At 42.0% G+C, this 18826-nt stretch overlaps 1 protein-coding gene across 1 annotated transcript; it reads left to right on the top strand.

Moving 5' to 3' along the window:
* Window positions 1-6: 6 nt before the first annotated feature.
* On the top strand, window positions 7-18588 carry ZBTB21 (zinc finger and BTB domain containing 21). Its single transcript, XM_018084250.3, has 2 exons — window positions 7-70; window positions 10278-18588. The coding sequence occupies exon 2, from the start codon at window positions 10291-10293 to the stop codon at window positions 13465-13467; it is 3177 nt and encodes a 1058-aa protein (XP_017939739.2). The 5' UTR covers window positions 7-70; window positions 10278-10290; the 3' UTR covers window positions 13468-18588.
* Window positions 18589-18826: the final 238 nt, after the last annotated feature.

Here is an 18826-nt window from a genome sequence, read left to right as displayed (position 1 = left end):
ATGTATCTGGAAGGGAGAGCACATTTCATCCTCCCCCAGCGAGGTGCCTGCGGAGTGTATGTACAGGCAGGTACTAAAGCTCGTTAATACGTATAAGTGTCTGCAGGGAGGGAGCAGAGGATGGACCAGGCTCTGCTCGGGGGTGCCCAGCAATGGGACAAGAGGCAACGGGCAGGAACCGATGCACAAAATTTCCACCTAAACGTGAGGAAGAACTTCACTAGAACAGAGACCAGAGAAGCTGTGGAATCCCCCTCAGTGGAGATATTCCAGAACTGTCTGGACACAGTCCTGTGCTGGGTGTTCTGGGATGACCCTGCTTCAGCAGGGAAGTTGGACCAGATTACCCTCTGAGGTCCTTTCCAACCTGACCCATCCTGTGATTTTGTAGACAAAGGGTAGCTTTGCTAGTCTGAGCACTGTTGGGCTGGTTTATTCATCGGGATGAAGTACATTTCATAGCCAGGTGGAGGAACCCTCAGTGCTGTGCTGTGCCTTTGCAGAAAGCCGTGGAAGGTGTTTTACGTGGTCACAGCTGTCAGAGAGAACTTTACTGTAATCCTTCCCGAAGTCCATGCTGACATTATATCCAGATTGGATGCAGCTCACGCAAAGGAACGGCACAAGAACGTAATTTAAAGGAGATATTAGGAGACAGGAAATATTGTGGAATGTCATTATGTGCTGAGTAAGCTCATCTTAATAATTAAATAGCACTTGCTTTAATAGCTCGAGTTTTTTTGCACTTGGACTCACAGTGGAAATATGGGTGGGCTGTACATATAAGAAGAGACTGTGATGAATTACACAGTCTCATGACTTTTTGTGAATACACTGAAGAACTTTTGGTTAAATTGTAATTAATCTTTTTATCCTCAGATAAATTTATATTAATAAATAGATTTTTTTGAGTGTATTTCTGTACAGGAATATTAAATCAGGGGTAGTAAATACGTACTTTTGATATTAAATCACGAGTGGTAAATACGTACTGGAGGTAAATCTAGTACCACTTTATGTGTGTATTGCCTGAACACAGACAGCTGTTGTGTTCTCTTGTGACTTTGCTCACACTGACTGCTCTGACTAAAATTTTCCACCAGCATTATGCTGATCTTCTCGAGGGGAAGTTTTGAGCGAATTTAAGCAACAGTTTTTATAAACCTTGTTTGAAGAAAAAAAACCAAATTATGTGGCTGTCCTTTGGGTGAAAGGGGATCCGACATCCCTTTCTCTCAGAATTGTGTTTCACCCGCATGCTCTACACTTGTAAATCTCATAAGAACACTTTGTTCACCCGTGGAAAGTCCACCCACCCTGACTGGATTGTGAACGTTTAAAGAACTGTCATTCACATGTTCTCAGTAGGGACTCGCAGGGAGATGTCACAAATTACAAACCTCTGAAGTTTTCAGCTGCAACAGTGTGTGCCAGGCCAGGATTTCTCAGGGATTTCTCCAGCTGGGAGCTCCCCTGACTCTGCTGGAGCCAAGACAACCCCTGGGGATTGGAGTTGAAAATGAGTGTCTTGTGCCCTCAGTGCTGCTCTTGACTGATTTCAGCATTTCCCTGTGATCCAGAACAGGATTAAAGTCATAGTGAGTTGGATGGGGGTTTTTAATGCTTAAAGTAACTTATCCTCTAGCACATATTATCCCTCTTATTTAATATAAAAAGAGGCAGTAGCTTTTAAGAAGTTCTCGAAGTCCTCTTTGTGCTGTACATTTAGCAACAAATGTGAACATTTGTGCCTCCTGTTCCTGCTGTGTAGGTTCCAAGTGCCAGGGTGATGCTGTGCCAGCTGACTCGGATTCAACATCTCACACTGAGAACCCTCTGCATCACCAGAAGCTGGGTATTACTAAGAAATTAGGTTTTATGAGCTCATGGGGGATTTTTTTTTGTGTGTGATGCTAGAGAAGACTTGTACACAGAGAATCAAATAGTTGGTGCTGACCACGCTTTCTTTAGAATTAGTAATGGGCAGGCCAACCTTTGAGTTTAACAGGACAACTTCACAGAAAGCCTTGAGCTTTCTTACTGTACTGAAGTTGTTTTGGTTGGAACTGCAGGAGCTGTGAAGCAGTTACTGAAAAAAAAAAAAATTAGTAATTTCCCATTATAGCTTTCAGGGTTTTGAAGTTTATTTTATCTGCCCAACAGTGATGATAAACAAGTGTAGGCTCACCCGGGAGAGGAAGGAGGAGCTGGGGAGAGGAAGTTGGGCTGTAACCGGCACATGGTTTGTCCTGCGCTGGGAGGGGCCACGCTCTGAGTCACACGCTGCAGTTGCAACTGTTTCAGCTCTCGTTAAACTTCTGAGCTCTTTTGTAATGGGGTCTGTTGCATTTAATCAACTGAGATCCCCGGAAGGGAAGAAAAGTCTTCAGAAGCAGCAAAATCCTTCGTTGCAAGTGGAAACACTGCTTTAAAAACGATGTTCTGTGCAGAGGGGGTTTCATTCCCAAAATAGTTATAATTTAGTATTAGTGTTTGTACTGTAATATTTCCTTTTTATTTCCCTTAATGATAATATTAAAGACAGCAGTTCTCTTATGTTTTCTTTTGTTCAGCAGTGAAATAAATTAAAAAAGTCATCTGTTGTCTTTGCTTATTGGCTGCTTTATGTATTATGTTGTTCTGGAACAGTTCAGGCATATTTTATGGACAAAAAAAGAATGTGTTGAGCAACTCTTTGACCTCCCTAAGCTCATTCTGCCAACAACACCACCACCATTTTGCAGCCCACCAAAAACCAGGAAAGTTTCAAAATCACCTCCTCCTGGTTGTTGAGGGGGGTTTTCCCTCTTGTATTTAGTGAAACACCACAACTTGTGCAAATTCTTTCCATACAGTCCGTGATGAAAAGGCCTGAAAAATCCTTGGGGCAAATAATTTCAAAAAAACTGCTGCAAAACTTGTCCTTTGATAGCAGTTTGTTTACAATTAAATTGCATTCTTTGGGAACCGATGAAATATTTCCCCCTTTTTTGTCCTGGAGCATTAATCTCCTTATCCCTGGTTTATCCCACCTCAGCACTGAACAGTGTGAGCGATCTTTAGGTTGCAGTTCATTCTCAGCAATGCTGACCTTGTAAATCTCATGTAGAACTCAGGTAAAATTGCTGCTGTCTTTCCCCTTTTCCAGTTTCCTGGACTGTCTTCCCAGTATCTTGCCCATAATTGGTGATGGCAGAGTGACATTTTCTTTGGATCCCTTCAGTGGGAGGAAGATACCTGCGTTCCCTGAACCATAACTTTCTCACTTGGCAATTTTTTAGGCTCAGTTTTTGTATTAGTTGTGCATTTTTCAGATTAAATGTATGACCTCTCCCCCTTCAAATCTTGTTTTTTTTAAAAGAAACCTTTGTGTAAACACAATTCTGTTGATAGAAAAGTACCTTATATGGGTATAACTGGCTTCTCTTCCTATCTAAAGTGTGCCTGTAAAAAGCCACATTATAGTTATAGAAATATGCCCACAATTAGGGGTCTGTCATTTTGACTATACAAAATAATTAAAAAATTAAAAGCAGTCTGTAGACAAGATTTATTCTGAATTAGGCCAGTTAAGCAAAGAAAAAGTGTAAAGGAATAGTAAAGAAATGACTGTTATGAATATTATCCCATTTGATATCTCAGCATTACCAGCAAAATAATAAAGTCTACCTGTAGAAAGAGTACAAGTGTATACGTTTGGTATACATCTCCCCTTCTTCAAATTCTTGATTTCATGCATCTCTTACCAAAAAAATCATATGAAATATTTCTGGGGATGACGTTTCTGTAGGCTTTTGAATTATATGGCCATCAAGCCTTTTGGTCTTGTCCCGCCAGAAAGGTTCACATCACAAAGCTCAAGGGAATGGAAGTGGAAGAACTCCTTAGGGAAAAGTATTTTTAAACTTTTAAACTTTTTGATGTTTGATTTAGTTCACAGCAGTTTGGAGGGTGAGTTACACGCCTTTCGGTTGAGACATTGAGGCCAGGACAAGTATTTTGTCAAATTGTGATTTGATCTGCGTTAAGTGTTTCGGGAGGAACCAGGAGAGCTCACAGCCAGAGCGTATTCCTGCCCTCTCGCTTACATCCCTTGGCTGTGCAATCCTGTGGTTTACTGCTCTGACACGAGCCAGTCCTTCCTTAGGGGTGGAGGAGACACCAACTGCTCCTTGCAGGAGCCATCCCTGGTTAGACTGGACTGAGAGTGAGATGAAAGTGCCCCCTTAGTGCTGTGGGTCTGTAAACAAGAATGAGAAGGACAAGAGGAGCTTTGTGATGTTACTCTGACATGTTACACTTTGCTGCAAGTCAGGAGGAGCTGTTTTAAGTGTCAGATGGGGAAACCAAGGGTGTGATCTGAATATGAAAAGTAGCCTCTAATTTCTGAGAGAATTTTTATGCTGTGTCAGAGTAACTGCTCGTTATTTGTCCATTGTGTAGGGCAAGATAGAGAGACTGCACAATATTCAAAGTGAGAGTAATTTTAAATTAGATATTAGAAAAATATTCTTTACTGTGAGGTTAGTGAGACCCTGGCACAGGTTGCCCAGAGAAGTTGTGGATGTCCCATCCCTGGAAGTTGGACAGGGCTTGGAGCAATGTGATTTAGTGGAAGGTGTCCCTGCCCATGGCAGAGGGTGGGACTGGATGATCTTTAAGGTCCCTTCCAACCCAAAACATTCTGTGATTCTCTGATTCTAGAATTCTTTTCCTCTCCCTATATTTCTGCTTCTGTATGTGTGGAGGATAAATAGTTGGAAATTAGTCCACCAATTTCACACACTAGCAAACATGTTCTTTATCTCATTTTATGCCTCTCTTCACTGTAGTGAGTCTCTCCTTGCTGCTAACTTATTGTACATGAAAAAGCATTTGTCTTCTCGGAGAGAGTTCACAGTATTGTCAGCAGCAGGAAACAGCAATAGCAGTGAAATCACATTTCAGTAAACCCAGGGAGAGAGAAATCCTCAAACTTGCAGGAAGAGGTTACTTAAGTGTATAGTTAGAAAAAGTGCAAACAGTCTTTCTGTGCAGGTTTGGAGCTTTTACATACAGCTTTTGGGGGTGTGTAGGGCAGTGTGTAAATATATATGTACTATGGGAGAGTGTGTTGCAAAGGCTGTTGATGGGAGAAGAGATGTTTTATAAACCAAAACCGTTGTCAAGCTCCAGTAAAAATACCCTGCATAGAAACCTTGAGTAGAAGCTTAAGCGGTGTGTGTTTGTTTTGCATCTGGACTTGTGATGAGTAATCAGATGTTTTTCCTTCCTTGTGTTCGAAACAGCACCTGAATTACCAGAGCCATCAGATCCTCTGCAAAGCACTCACAAGGGAGTGCAACATTCCCGCATTTACCTGGGGATGCCCCGGGAACTCACTGAGTCTTGTAATCCATGTTTCTTTGCTTTCTTAGTGGGTTTGCCCCCGCCACGCTTCCTGTGTGTTTTCCCTGAAGAAACCCCTGTTCAGTCTCCCTTGGTTCCTGTCTCCTCTGCGTGTGTTTCCTCCTCCGTCCTTGTATTCCCTGCTTCCAGCCGCAGTTTCTCACAGCCCTGGCGCCTCCTTGCTGCAAAATCGCATCTCATTAAGGGCTTCAGAACATCGTCTTTCCCAGTTCCACCCCCAAGACGCTGTTAATGGAGCTTTAGCTGACAGCTGTGTCCTTGTAATGGATGTCAGGAGGCAACATCGACATCTTCTCTTAGTTGCTCGTGTGTATTTGTTGCTCATGTGTAGCTGTTACACTGAGATCAGTCACACAAATATCTTGCCCGTAAAGTTTCAGTGTTGGTGGCTTCGTTGTTTCTAAAGGTGAAATTTCAGGTGGGTGAAGCTGGTGGAACAACTTCCTGACAAAGAATGAGCAGTTTCGTGGCTTCTCTTGCTGCAACTCTGATGCTCATCTGACCTCTCAGTGAGATATCAAGCTCCTGTCCTAGAAAATAGCCAACAGGTATAAAAAGCTGGATTGATTTTGTTTGTTGCTTTGTCTCCTGCTTCATTTTTAGGGAGCTGAATCAACTCACTGGGAGGTGAGATGAGCAGCCGAGCTGGTGAAAGGAAGGGGAGGGTACCACGGGGCTGGGAGGAGGAGGTGTGACAGTAAGGGACAGAGGAAAGGAAGGGGAACTACCACCTCAAAGACAGATGGATGTTGAAGACCAAGAAACTGTTGGGCCAAAGACTGAGCCTTTCCGCTCTTTCCTTGAGTAGAGCTTTCCTGAGTAGAGATTTCCTTTTTTATTTTTTTTCCTGGAAGTAATTTTGAAATAGTAGAGGTGTCTTTTTCTATCCTTGTTCAAAATATAAAATAAAAGCAATCTTGTACCAAGTATGGTACTTAGGTTTCTGAAATTTAGTTTGGGGAGATCAGTAGAGGGCTGTTGATGGAGGGAATTAGGAGACTGGAGCCTCTCTGACCAGGAAAGACTGAGGGAGCTGGGGCTGTTCAGCCTCCAGAGCAGACACTGAGAGGGGCCCTCCCCCAGGTCTGTAGGGGCTGCAGGGAGGGGGCAGAGGATGGACCAGGCTCTGCTCGGGGGGGCCCAGCAATGGCACAAGAGGAACGGGCAGGAACTGATGCCCAGGAAGTTCCACTTGGACATGAGGAAGAACTTCTTTGCTGTGCAGTGACCCAGCACTGAACAGATTGTCCAGGGAGGGTGGGAGATATTCCAGACCCATCTGGACACAATCCTATGCCATGTGCTCTGGGATGACCCTGCTTGTACAGAAAGGTTGGACCAGATGACCCACTGTGGTCCCTTCTAACCTGACCCATTCTGTGATTCTGTGAAGACTTAACACCAAAATCTCTTCTTGGCCTCCTGAAGGAAGGCTGCAGGTGCTCCTGCTGCACTTACCCTTCCTGGGTTTGGAGTCTTACTGTCACTGTTCCTCCTGAGGACCAGCAGCTGCTGTGCCGTGTGGCACACAGACAGTGGGAGATTTCCTGATATGCTCCTGCTGTTTCCTTGATGTCACCCAAACGTCATGGAAGAAAATAAAAAGAGCTTTGTTTCCAGTCAGTAGTGAAGGTGGCTGGAAAACATGGTTGGAGAGAATAGAAGCAGATTATTTGGAGGAAAGATCTTAGGTAGCTAATGGCAAAGTAATCTTTAGCTGAGAAGTAAGAGTCCTCAAACCCCTGGAACCAGATCTAGTGTTACAGGAGACTCCAGAGGTCTGGATCTACACACTGTGCCAGACACAGCTTTTGTGGGGGGCTAAACAGACAAACACTGGCTTTGGGGACACTGTTGGGAGAAGTTCTTGTCTTCCTGTGGCTGCTCTAGTTGCTGCCTCTTCAGTTATGCCAATGCAGTCATTGTGGTTTAATATCAAAATTGACCAGCATTTGAAAATTAATAATTCTGGAGTTTTATTTATTGTCTGATCTGCTGTGTCATACAGGCCTGCAGGTATTTATACTGGCACAGCTGGAGGAGGAGTGACCTGCAGTGTGCAGGTAAGATGAACAAGAGAGAGCAGAAGTAACTTGGAACAACTTTGTTACTGAAAAGTGTTCATGTAGTGAAATTTTAACACATTGTACATTTACTCAGGTAATCTTTGGATTTTTTTTTTTTCACATCTAAGCGTTTCAGGCTTTTAGATGGTCTGTGTAATTGTCTTAAAATGGTTCTGCAAAACAGTTCTGATTTTGCTTCTTGGTGTCATAGTTTGTTTTATTTCTGCCTGTTGTGTCTAAAGGCTACTAAGCTGAAAGTCAAGCAGTTGAATTAGGAAATACCAGGATTAAAGCTGCTTTTTCAGGATTAATTTGTTCCCCTGCCATTTGTGTACCTTGCAGCCTTGGTTACTGTTAAAGTGACACAGTTACATTGCACCAAACCCTCCTTCACTGCACGCAAGGGACTGTGCCATGAGCATGAAAGGGAGGGATGATTGTCTCTTGTCACGTTATATGTAGTGAATTGAAGGTGTTCTAGGAATAAAAAAGGAGGATGGGGAAAGAAGGATGGGTGGCTGTTGGGCTCTGCTTTAGATGTGTACATTTTCCACCAATCTCTGCTGGTTACACTGAGTTACTGTGCTAGGATGGACAAAGGGACACATAGTAATTACATGGTGTTTATTCTGCCAGTTTTACACAAAACACAGGGCTTGGGCAAAGCAGATTAAAGTGAAATATTTGAAAACATTTCAAAATATGTGACTAATACACTGTATTTTCACTCTGTCCTCAAAGGTGGGGGTTATGCAGCAACTTATATTGGGTGTCTCTACACCACTGTTCTGGTTCAAGCTCCCTGAGCACGCCGTTGATCTGTTCCCTCCATAAACCCTCTGCAAGTTGCATCCCAGATGAATCACTTGGGTTTGCAAACTCACCTTCTTCCAGAGGAAGCTAAAGGAAAAGATGCCTTCCTGGAACAGTTGTTCCAGTAACACTCCAGGTGTTAATGGGTGCTCAGACAGTGAAACTGGTTTAGGACTGCTCAGACCTGACCACTTTAAATTGCAGTGTAACCCACAAAGGAGAGGGGTACTGAACCACCATCCATCCTCATCCCCCCCAGTATTTTTAAGCAAAACACAGAAAGCAAACCAAGCCAGATTGGTTTCTCAAATTAAGAGTGACTGCACTGCTTTTTTTAGATGAAGGTGTGGGGGGATTATGCATTATAACTATAACTATCTGAGGTGAATTAAGGATAAATTAGTGTTTGTGAAATGACACTGCAAGGCACTGAAACACTAGATAAAGACTGATTTGGTGAGGAGACAGCATTCTGCTTTTCCTATTGCCATGGCACTGTGAAGTCATTTGGGAGCTTCAGATGCAGAAGTGGCAGCTCAATGCCCAGAGATGCAGCACCCTTTCTGTCATTTCTCAATAATACCAATTCAGGCTTTGATCACTTACTTGTATCCGTTTGTTGTAAGTTTTACCACCCTCATTTATTAATCAGGGGGTTACAGCCTCTTAGTACTGTTTTTTTATTTTTATAAACTTTACAGTGTTGCTTGTAAGCTGATGGACACTGAAACCTTTTCATTGTCTATGTATTTATATGTATAAATCATAAACTAAAGAGTGATTTCTCAAATCAGCTGTAGAAAGAAGAGAATTGCTTTTAACAGACATATATTGACATGTTTTATACCACCATGGAGGAAGGCAGTGTAAAGAGTGTCCACAAAAAAACAAAAAAAAAAGGAAAATTGGACATTGCTGATTTGTCTGTGTGTGTCACTGTGCACAGATGTATAAATTCCAATTCCTGCCCCAGAAGTTCTTGATTTGTACTAACTTAAAACCTGATTCTCTTTTTTTGTTAAGCTCCAATCAGGAGCAGTATATTGAGTTATTGAGACATCCTGCAGTATGGAGTAGGTTGTGTTTTGAAGCACATGGAACATGGAGATTTCTTCACTGCAGCTTAATTTGTGCTCACTGTACTCCTAGATGCATCCCAGGCTAACTGTTCCTCAATATGTGGAATGTGGGCATAAAGTGCTCTCCTGCTAATGAATAAAATGGGGACTTCAGTTCTCTGGTTGCTTTTCAGCTACAGCAAAGCAATGCAGAGATAGAGCAAAGCAATGCAGGGATACCTCAGTGAAAATTGTGACATTTCCCAGATCCTGCCAGTACAGTTTTTTAGGTGGCACATATTTGATTGCTGGGAGTATATAATTAACAGCACTTACTAAGCATAAACAAACGTGATAAATTTAGATTACAGACAATAATCCTGCTTCCTTCTCCCTTCCCAGTATTAATGCCCTTTCCATCATCCTATTAAAAGTGACAGCAAAACCCCCTTAATTTGTTTGGTCAGCAGGAGACTGTCAGGGTTGCTTAAGCTCAGAAAGGTGAGTTGGTATAACTAAGTTTAGATATCTGATGTGAAAGTTTATCAGTGCAGCTGTCAAGACAGATCTCTGCTAAAGCAGAGATAGAGAGTGAAATGATGGAACTGTTCCTCCCTGTGTATTGCAGGAAAAGAACACAGCCCACCCATCGTATTTGTGGTGTCATATTTCTGGTTTAAGATCAACCATTTAAAGGGTACTGGAAAGTGGTCAGATGAGCTGGTTCTTCCCATGCCTGTGCATCTGTTAGAACTGACAGTGTTGTTTTCATTCCCATACCTTTCCTCCAAACAAAGCCGTTTCCTTAATCACTATTTGTTGGTGGTTTGGCCAGTTTACTGTAGTACAGGGGGGATTAGGTGTGTTTGCTTTACCTCTTACCGTTCACACAAGGCAACCTACGACTTTTGTTGTTGTTGTTCTTTTTCAGAGGCATCAGAATCATGGAGGGGCTCTTGCACTACATAAACCCAGCACATGCAATTTCCCTTCTGAGCACCCTGAACGAGGAGCGTCTCAAGGGACAGCTGTGTGACGTTGTGCTCATAGTGGGAGACCAGAAATTTCGAGCCCATAAGAACGTTCTGGCTGCCAGCAGTGAATACTTCCAGACTCTGTTCACAAACAAGGAGAACGAGTCTCAGTCAGTGTTTCAACTCGACTTTTGTGAGCCGGATGCTTTTGATAACGTGTTGAACTACATTTATTCTTCATCCTTGTTCATTGAGAAAGGCAGTCTGGCAGCTGTGCAAGAGCTGGGCTACAGTCTTGGGATATCCTTTCTCACAAACATCGTTTCCAAGAGTCCTCAAGCTCCTTTTCCTGCTTGCCCTATCAAGAAAATACTGTATCAAGATGAAGATGAAAGTAGCTCCCAGAAGAGAAGTGTCATCGTCTGTCAGAACAGAGTTGAAACACAAGCGAAAAGCATAAATCAAACACAGCATGATTTAAGCCATACTCCTAAACCTTCGCCCTCTGTGGCGGTCAAAACTAGCAGCAGACCACAAATAACAAAACCAGCTGAAACCCTTCACAACTTATCACTGACTGAAAGGAGGTGGCTGAAAGAAAGTCCTTTGGGCTATACGAAGGTTCATGAAACTTCTGGGACTGTGGAGGATCAGGGCAGGGGTGGTTTGGTGAAAAGGAACACGGTGCTGCCTCAGATGCCTTTAGCAGAGAAGGAAATTGCAGACGACGAGCCAGGAAGCAGTGGTCAGCTTCTGAGAGGAAAGGCTCTGGAGATGTCACTGAAGAGACCACGACCACCAGTCTTGTCTCTGCGTGGGGCGTCAGAATCCACGTTTTTGTTGCGAGAGGCAGGAAAAGGAAACGGCCAAGGCGAAGACAGGAATTTGCTGTACTACTCAAAGTTAGGGCTGGTCATCCCATCTAGTGGGTCTGGCCCAGAAAACCAAAGTATTGACAGAAGTGGGCCCCTTGTAAAAAGTCTTCTGCGGAGGTCACTGTCCATGGACAGCCAGGTTCCTATTTACTCACCTTCCGTTGACCTAAAACCTGCACAGGTGTCGTCCTCCTCCTCACCGGGAACTAACGATTCCCAGAAAACATTTAACGTCGTGTCCCAGAAGTCATCCTTGAAAGAGTCATCGGAGAAGTTAGTCCTGGATGAGAAACCACAGGTCATACACCCACATCGCCTTAGGTCTTTCAGTGCCTCTCAGTCCACTGACAGGGAGGTGGCTTCCCCTCTCTCGGAGGTGCGGATAAAAACCGAACCGAGCAGTCCACTCTCAGATCCCGCTGAAATTATAAGAATTACGGTGGGTGACGGTTCAGCCTCGACAAATAAAGACTTTGCTTTTAAAACCGAGGATGATCACAAGGAACCGAGCAGAATTCCAGCAAAAAGGAGGTTTCAGGACGATAGAATGCTGCCGTTCAAGAAGCTGAAGGCGGATGAGCAGGGTTCTCCTGGCTCAGAAGAGAACTTTGAGGAAGGCTCAAGCCCTCCGCACCTTGATGCTGATTTTCCTGATTCTGATGTCAGTAAAGATGAGTACAGCGAGATGGAAGAAGCAAGACCAAATAAAAAATTTAAATGCAAACACTGCCTTAAAATCTTCAGATCGACAGCAGGTCTTCATCGTCACGTTAACATGTATCATAATCCAGAGAAGCCCTACGCTTGTGACATATGCCACAAGAGATTTCACACCAACTTCAAAGTGTGGACGCACTGCCAGACCCAGCATGGAATCGTGAAGAACCCCTCGCCGGCCTCCAGTTCTCACGCCCTCTTGGATGAAAAATTCCAAAGAAAACTGATCGACATAGTGAGGGAGAGGGAAATCAAAAAAGCTCTGATCGTGAAACTGAGACGTGGCAAGCAGAGCTTTCAGGGCCAGTCCGCTTCACAAGCACAGCAGGTCATCAAGAGGAATTTAAGGTCGAGAACCAAAGGAGCCTATATTTGTACCTACTGTGGGAAAGCTTATCGCTTCCTCTCGCAGTTCAAACAGCACATAAAAATGCACCCAGGGGAGAAACCCATCGGAGGGAACAAGGCTCCTAAGCAGAAGGATCACATTCATATTGAAAGCCCAGTGGAGAACAAGGAGGTTTATCAGTGCCGGCTCTGCAATGCCAAGCTCTCCTCACTCATTGAACAGGGAAATCACGAGCGACTCTGTAGGAATGCCACTGTCTGTCCTTACTGCAGCCTTAGGTTTTCTTCTCCAGAGCTGAAGCACGAGCACGAAAGCAAGTGTGAGTACAAGAAGCTCACTTGCCTCGAGTGTATGCGTACCTTCAAATCATCCTTCAGCATCTGGCGCCATCAGGTTGAGGTTCACAATCAAAACACGATGGCTCCTTCAGAGAACTTTTCCTTACCTCTCATGGATCACAACGGGGAAATAACCAGTTCGTCCAGGTTGCCCCCGCAGTCAGAGTCCAATAAAATGAACAACTTTGTTGCTGCGAAGGAGGATGGTGTGTTCAGTGACTCGTCAGAACAAATCAACTTTGATTCTGAAGACTCCTCATGCCTACCTGAGGACTTAAGTGTCTCCAAACAGTTTAAAATCCAGATCAAAGAAGAGCCTGCGGATGACATCGAGGACGAGGTCACCGAAACGAGCAGGGAACCTAAGGAAGTGGTCTCCAAGAAGGATGCCAACTTGTGGCCCTGTGAGAAGTGTGGGAAGATTTTCACCTTGCGCAAGCAGCTGGAGCGTCACCAGGAGCTCCTGTGCTCCGTGAAGCCCTTTATTTGCCACGTGTGTAACAAGGCCTTCCGAACGAATTTCCGGCTGTGGAGCCACTTCCAGTCTCACATGTCGCAGGCTGCGGAGGAGGCCACGAACAAGGAGCCTGAGATATGCCCACCAGCCAACTCCCCATCCCCGCCGCCCTTACCCCCGCCCCCGCCGCTCCCCAAAATCCAGCCTTTGGAGCCGGATAGCCCCACGGGCTTGCCGGAGAGCTCCAGTACTACTGAGAAGTTGTTCGTGCCCCAGGAGTCAGACACGCTGTTCTACCACGCCCCGCCGCTCTCAGCAATCACTTTTAAAAGACAGTACATGTGCAAACTCTGTCACAGGACTTTCAAGACGGCTTTCAGTCTCTGGAGCCACGAACAGACACACAATTAAGCTTTAACAGAAACCTTACAAAGCTGTGTTCAGGGTCTCACATGTCTGCCACACAGACTAGAAATTTTAAGAGGATCAAAGCAATGATGAAAAATGTGGAATCTGTGATGCTGCTTGGGTTTGAAGATTAGGGGAAGCTGACTTGGTTATTAGGTAGAAAGCAGAGTAATTTAAAATCCTGTGGTCTGGGATCTGATAGTAACAGTATAAATTTTATTTCATTTAACACTGAAATGCGATTGCATCTGGATTGTATGCATGGATCTTCATCCTGTGATGTTGGTGTGTGCGTGTGTATTATATATAAAGTTATATATTAAATGAAAGAGCAACAACAATTTGGATTCTAACTGTGAGCTTATAGTAGTGAAATACTGTAACCAACGTCGTTAATTTGTTTTCAAAAAGGAAGCCAACACACGAGCTCCATGTAAATGGTTGCCATGCACTGGCAGTTAGGGAGGAGGTGGATGGAGTGTCTTGCTGTATTGACTTAGGTCTTAGAAACCTTTAGCAATAACAAATGAACCTCAACTTTGAGTAATCCTGATGTTATTGGATACGAATGTTTGCTATTTTAAGGGAACACGGAATTGTTTTATTGTTGTATGGAACTTGTGCAAATTAAAATAGAATCTAAAGTCAGCAATATTATTACTAAGATTTTATATAAGAAGTAGCAGCAAGTCTGCTCTCAGCCATTTAATTTTAAGTTTCTAAGGAAAATCAAGAGTGGGGGTACTTTGCTTTATATAATGTCCCAAAGACTAATTTCCTATGGATACTTGGGTAGCTGAAGTCATTGTATAACAGCCATCATAATGCAAATGGTACTGTTTGTAACATGAACTGGGGTTGAATGGACGTCAGACAAGTTTCATAGCTTTGTTTCCACTATTTGTACAACTGTTTGTAATTCTGACTACAAAGGAATGTATAACTATTAAATCAACAGGAGAGAGCTCATCAAGGGACAGAAGATGAGCTGTGTTTCTAAACACAGTCATAAGCTCGGCCATGAGTACAAAGATATGTTTTAACAGAACCTAAAAATGTAAATATTTATATAGACACCTGTATAAATGAAGAAGTATGTATTTGAAATTTGTATTAAGCGTTGCATATCCAGCTCAAAGCAGAGGAGAAAATCACACTACAATCACAGCATTTTATGAGTACAATGCATAGAGTAGTTCTTTCTGCAGCTTTTCTATCATATGTGATACTGTGTTGCAATTTTCCAATTTGTCAAAAATTGTGGTAATAATGGAACCACTTCCCTGCGGTTCCATTATTTTACCTCAAATCACAACTGGAGCATTTAGTGTAAGTAGGATCATACATATTTACCAGGAGCTGTAGTAAGGGTCCAAATTTTTCTGTGAGTAAAGGAAATACTTTCCCAGAAGCGTGAGGTGAACCAGCAGTGAGAAATTCTTCTGCTGGAATTTAAACTCGGTGGAGTGGTGATGGATTAGAGTGAAGGTAAATGATGCAAACAGTGTTTCTGATCCTGACCAACCTTCCCCCTGCAGGGCTGGGAGAGGGGGGATGTCATTCCACACTGCTGAGTCAGAGCCCAGTCCGTGTCTGCTGAAACCAGCACAGAGTTTGGTCACCAGTTTCAGGGGGAGCCGGAGTGAGGCTTTAGTTCTGAGTGTAACCATGTATGTGACTGTTCTTTCAGTATCCCAAACTCAAAAGTTGGAAGAATTGCAAGCTGACACTTAAGATTTATCAAAATTAAGCACAAATGTAATTCCTAAGAATCTGAGGATGGGCATCCTTAATCAGGCACACACCAGAGTAGATTTTTCTCAGTGAAAGCCCAAGTGTGCCACCATTTTTTTCCAACAGATTTTTAATTATTTTTCCTGTAATTTAAGTTTAAAAGAATTAGCTCAGGACGGACCCCTGACTTTTTTTGTCCAGCTACCAAAAAATTTGCTATGTTAGTTTCAAGCCTCTTCTGCTTCACTTTTGACCAAAATCTAAAATTGTTACTGAACACTTCTATTAGTAACATATTGTTCTTTTTTTGCCCTCTTCCAGGCAAATTGTAGCTGAATATGATTAGGCTAATTTGCTTGAATATCAGTTAAACTCTTTAAGTGGCATTGCAGTTAAAGAAGGTACTTGCTTAATAGTGACATTTCCATTACTGACTTTTTTTATTCCACCCAATAAGACTAAATTTCTTTCCTACCAGAAACAATTTCAAACTAAAATGGTTATTGCACTTAACCTGGCTTAAAAAAAAAAAATCAGAAAAACATCAAGCCCCACGAAGTATCCTTCAAATGTATTTAAGAAATCGGTGCATATAAAATATGAACATGTTTTTGTAAAACAGTTCCTGAGTTTTCCTCAATTATTCCCCTACACAACAGTCTCAAAGCATAGATGTAAAGTTCTTTCTAAAGGAAGGTGGCAGCGAGCTCAGCTGGGTCAGAGCCATCTCACTTCCAACTGGGATTCTGCTCTGTGATGGGATGAGAAATTTTACACACTTTAAATCAAAATCTTGTGCAACATTTTTGCAGAAACCTTGACCTTTTTCCTAGTGTGCTAAAAAATCCATCAAATATTTTTGGCCTAAATAGCCTCCTAAATTTTTCTTCAGTGTTTGGGGGGTTTTTTGTTTGGTTGGGTTTTTTTTAATTTTGTTTTCAACTTTGAGCGTGTTCTGTGTGTTTGTTTTTTTTTTTTAATTTGGTTCCTGTTGTTTAGTAAAGGAATTCAGGATCTCTAAAATTTAAATATGAGATGTTTATATAGCAGTTCTGGTTTTCTATTAGCTTTTATACAGTATCTTAAAAAACCCTTGATAGAAGTGTTTATTTTGGAGGATACGGAATAAATATGCTTCCACTTATATAACTTTAATATATGTTTTAAAAGTTAAATTATGGAGAAAAAAAAAATGTTAGTTGCTTGTTTATAAATAAAGATCTTTTGAAGAGTGTCTAGTTTGGCCACAGCCAAAATAAAAGGCAAATTTATTGATACAAAAGCCTGTCTTCAGCATATTTTGTTTAATTTTATAGCTGTGTACTAAAGTGACACAAAGTTAGAGGTCTTGTTAAATATAAAAAGTGTTTTGCTTTTTTTCTTAAAACTTGTGACAGGAATGTGCAGATGTTTTAATATATAGATTAGAATCTATAATTCTCCTCTTTTTTTTGCTATTTTTATAATCTGTCAGATAAATCTCAGTGAACTATCCTGCTTCAGTGGAAGTAGAGGGGAAACTTGTGTTGCATTTTAAGAGGAGCAGGGTTGAGCCATGAAATGTATTTTGGTTTGGGACTTTTTTTCCCTTTCAGGCACCGTGTTGGCAAAGCCTCTGAGCCTATGCTTAAGTCCATTAAGATCAGTCTTAATTTATTTTTTTTAAAAGTCCTTAAGTTCTTTGCTGAGTTGGGACCATGATCAGCCTTGAAAATGAGCAATGGCAGCAAAATACGTACAGGTGTTTTTTTTTAAAGTCCTGGGACCGAAAGTTAAAATTAATTTTCCTCTCCATAAAACCTGCATATAGAATTGGTTGTAGCTTTACAAAAACAAAGGATGTGAACCAGGAATGATACTGTCTTTAGTTTTGGGGGTGGTTTTTTTGTAAGGGGGAGAGAAACACCCCGTGACAGGTAATTAAGGAGGCAGTTTGTGAAGTGGGCGACTGCAGAGTTTGTCTGGGGTGTTTCAGAACTGAGATATTTCCTTATCTCTGACCCCAAACAGCTGTAAGAGGCTTTTCCTGCATTTCCTGTTTAGGCAGGAACATCCAGGAGGTTTTTTTGCCTGATGTTGTTTGTTTTCCCCCCAAGCAGGACACGAAGGTTTGCTCTGAAGCTCTACACGGACTCTTGTTTCTGTTCCAAGCTCCCAGTGTTAAAACTGGTTCCTCCCATGGGATAAGGACAGACTATGCCTAATTTCTTGGCTCTTCACAGTGAGGGTGCAAATATCTGGCATGAGCCTGTAATCTGGCATGTGCCTATACTGTTCAATGAAATTGTTTACATTTTCTTACCAGAACATTTAATTAAAAATCAAAACGAGCTTAGGGGTTTGGGGTTTGTTGGGGATTTATTTTTGGGGTTTTTTTTGGTTTTGTTTTGGTTTTTGGTTTTTGGTTTTATTTTTTAGTGTTGGTGTTAATGAATCAGTGTTAAAAATCTTTTTCTGTTGTTGCTGAGCACAGCCTGATAGTATTTTTAATGGCATTGATTCTTGTTTATTTAAAATGACTTGTGAAAAACCGTACTGTAACTGCTCTACAGAAAGGGACACTATCAAGAGAAAGTTTGGGTACAGAAAATGGGTTTACCTGTATTAGAAATACTTGACATTAATAAAATTGAAGAATTGAGTCATAACACTTGAGCTGCTTTTGGGCATGAAAATGCCCACTCCAGGCATCCTCAGTTGTTGCAGAGATGTCTGGAAAATGTATCCGAATTCTGTGGGTTGAGCTGATTTTTCATGTTGCTTTTTCTCTCACTGTGCCAGAATAAAGGACTCAATCCAATTTTTCCTTTTTCCAGCTTCTCAGCAATACACATTATCTTTCAAAGACACAAGCTTCCCACTACTGCAGCAGCATCTTTAATTCAAATATGTGCATAAAACCAGGACAAGCTCCCCTTTGCAATGTAACATGCAAAATACACTTCAAGTACATATTTTAAGGCTTATTCTTGACAGTGTCCCTTTTTAAAAAGCAGGAAAATGGGATCGCTTTTAGTGCTTGGGTACAGGGGAACAGATTCCTACAGTTTCTAAAAATTGGGATTATCCAATATATTTGCTAGAGAATTTTTCCAGTTAGTTACACAAAATCACTTGTCATTTTAAAGGATTATAGAGGTCAGACAAAGGATGCTGGGTTTATAATCCTGTGTACCTTGTACCTTATACATTCTATATCTGTTCAATACACCAGGATGGGTTTTTACTTTTTTTAGGACTGAGACTTAATAGCTTAAGGTAACTTTTTCTTTAATGTAATGTAAATCCATTGCTGCTTTGTACAACTTTTTCTACCGTGTGTTTTCTTTACTTAGATCTTGACTAAGAACTGTTGGCGTCCAATAAACTTACACTTTGTTTCTTTTGAAATTACTGTGTCTTCTGCTGGAATCTCTTGGCAAAGTGGGATGTTATTGCACATACCATTGTGTCTGCAGGGGTAGGAAACCTGTTTGTAAAAAAGCATCTTTTGTTCTGGGTTTTTTTTAATGTAAATGCTACTTTTACATTGCTAAAATAGTGGCTTTTTGTCTGTTTTAGTGGGTGCCCCACCCCAACCTGCTTTAGACAATCTTAAAAACTTGAGCACAGCCCAAATTCTGCTTCC

Source organism: Manacus vitellinus, unplaced genomic scaffold (genome assembly GCF_001715985.3).
Source record: "Manacus vitellinus isolate BGI_N305 unplaced genomic scaffold, ASM171598v3 scaffold_7_pilon, whole genome shotgun sequence".
Lineage (NCBI taxonomy): Eukaryota > Metazoa > Chordata > Aves > Passeriformes > Pipridae > Manacus > Manacus vitellinus.
Note: the sequence above shows the minus strand (reverse complement) of the source record. Positions and strands in the feature narration are given on the sequence as shown.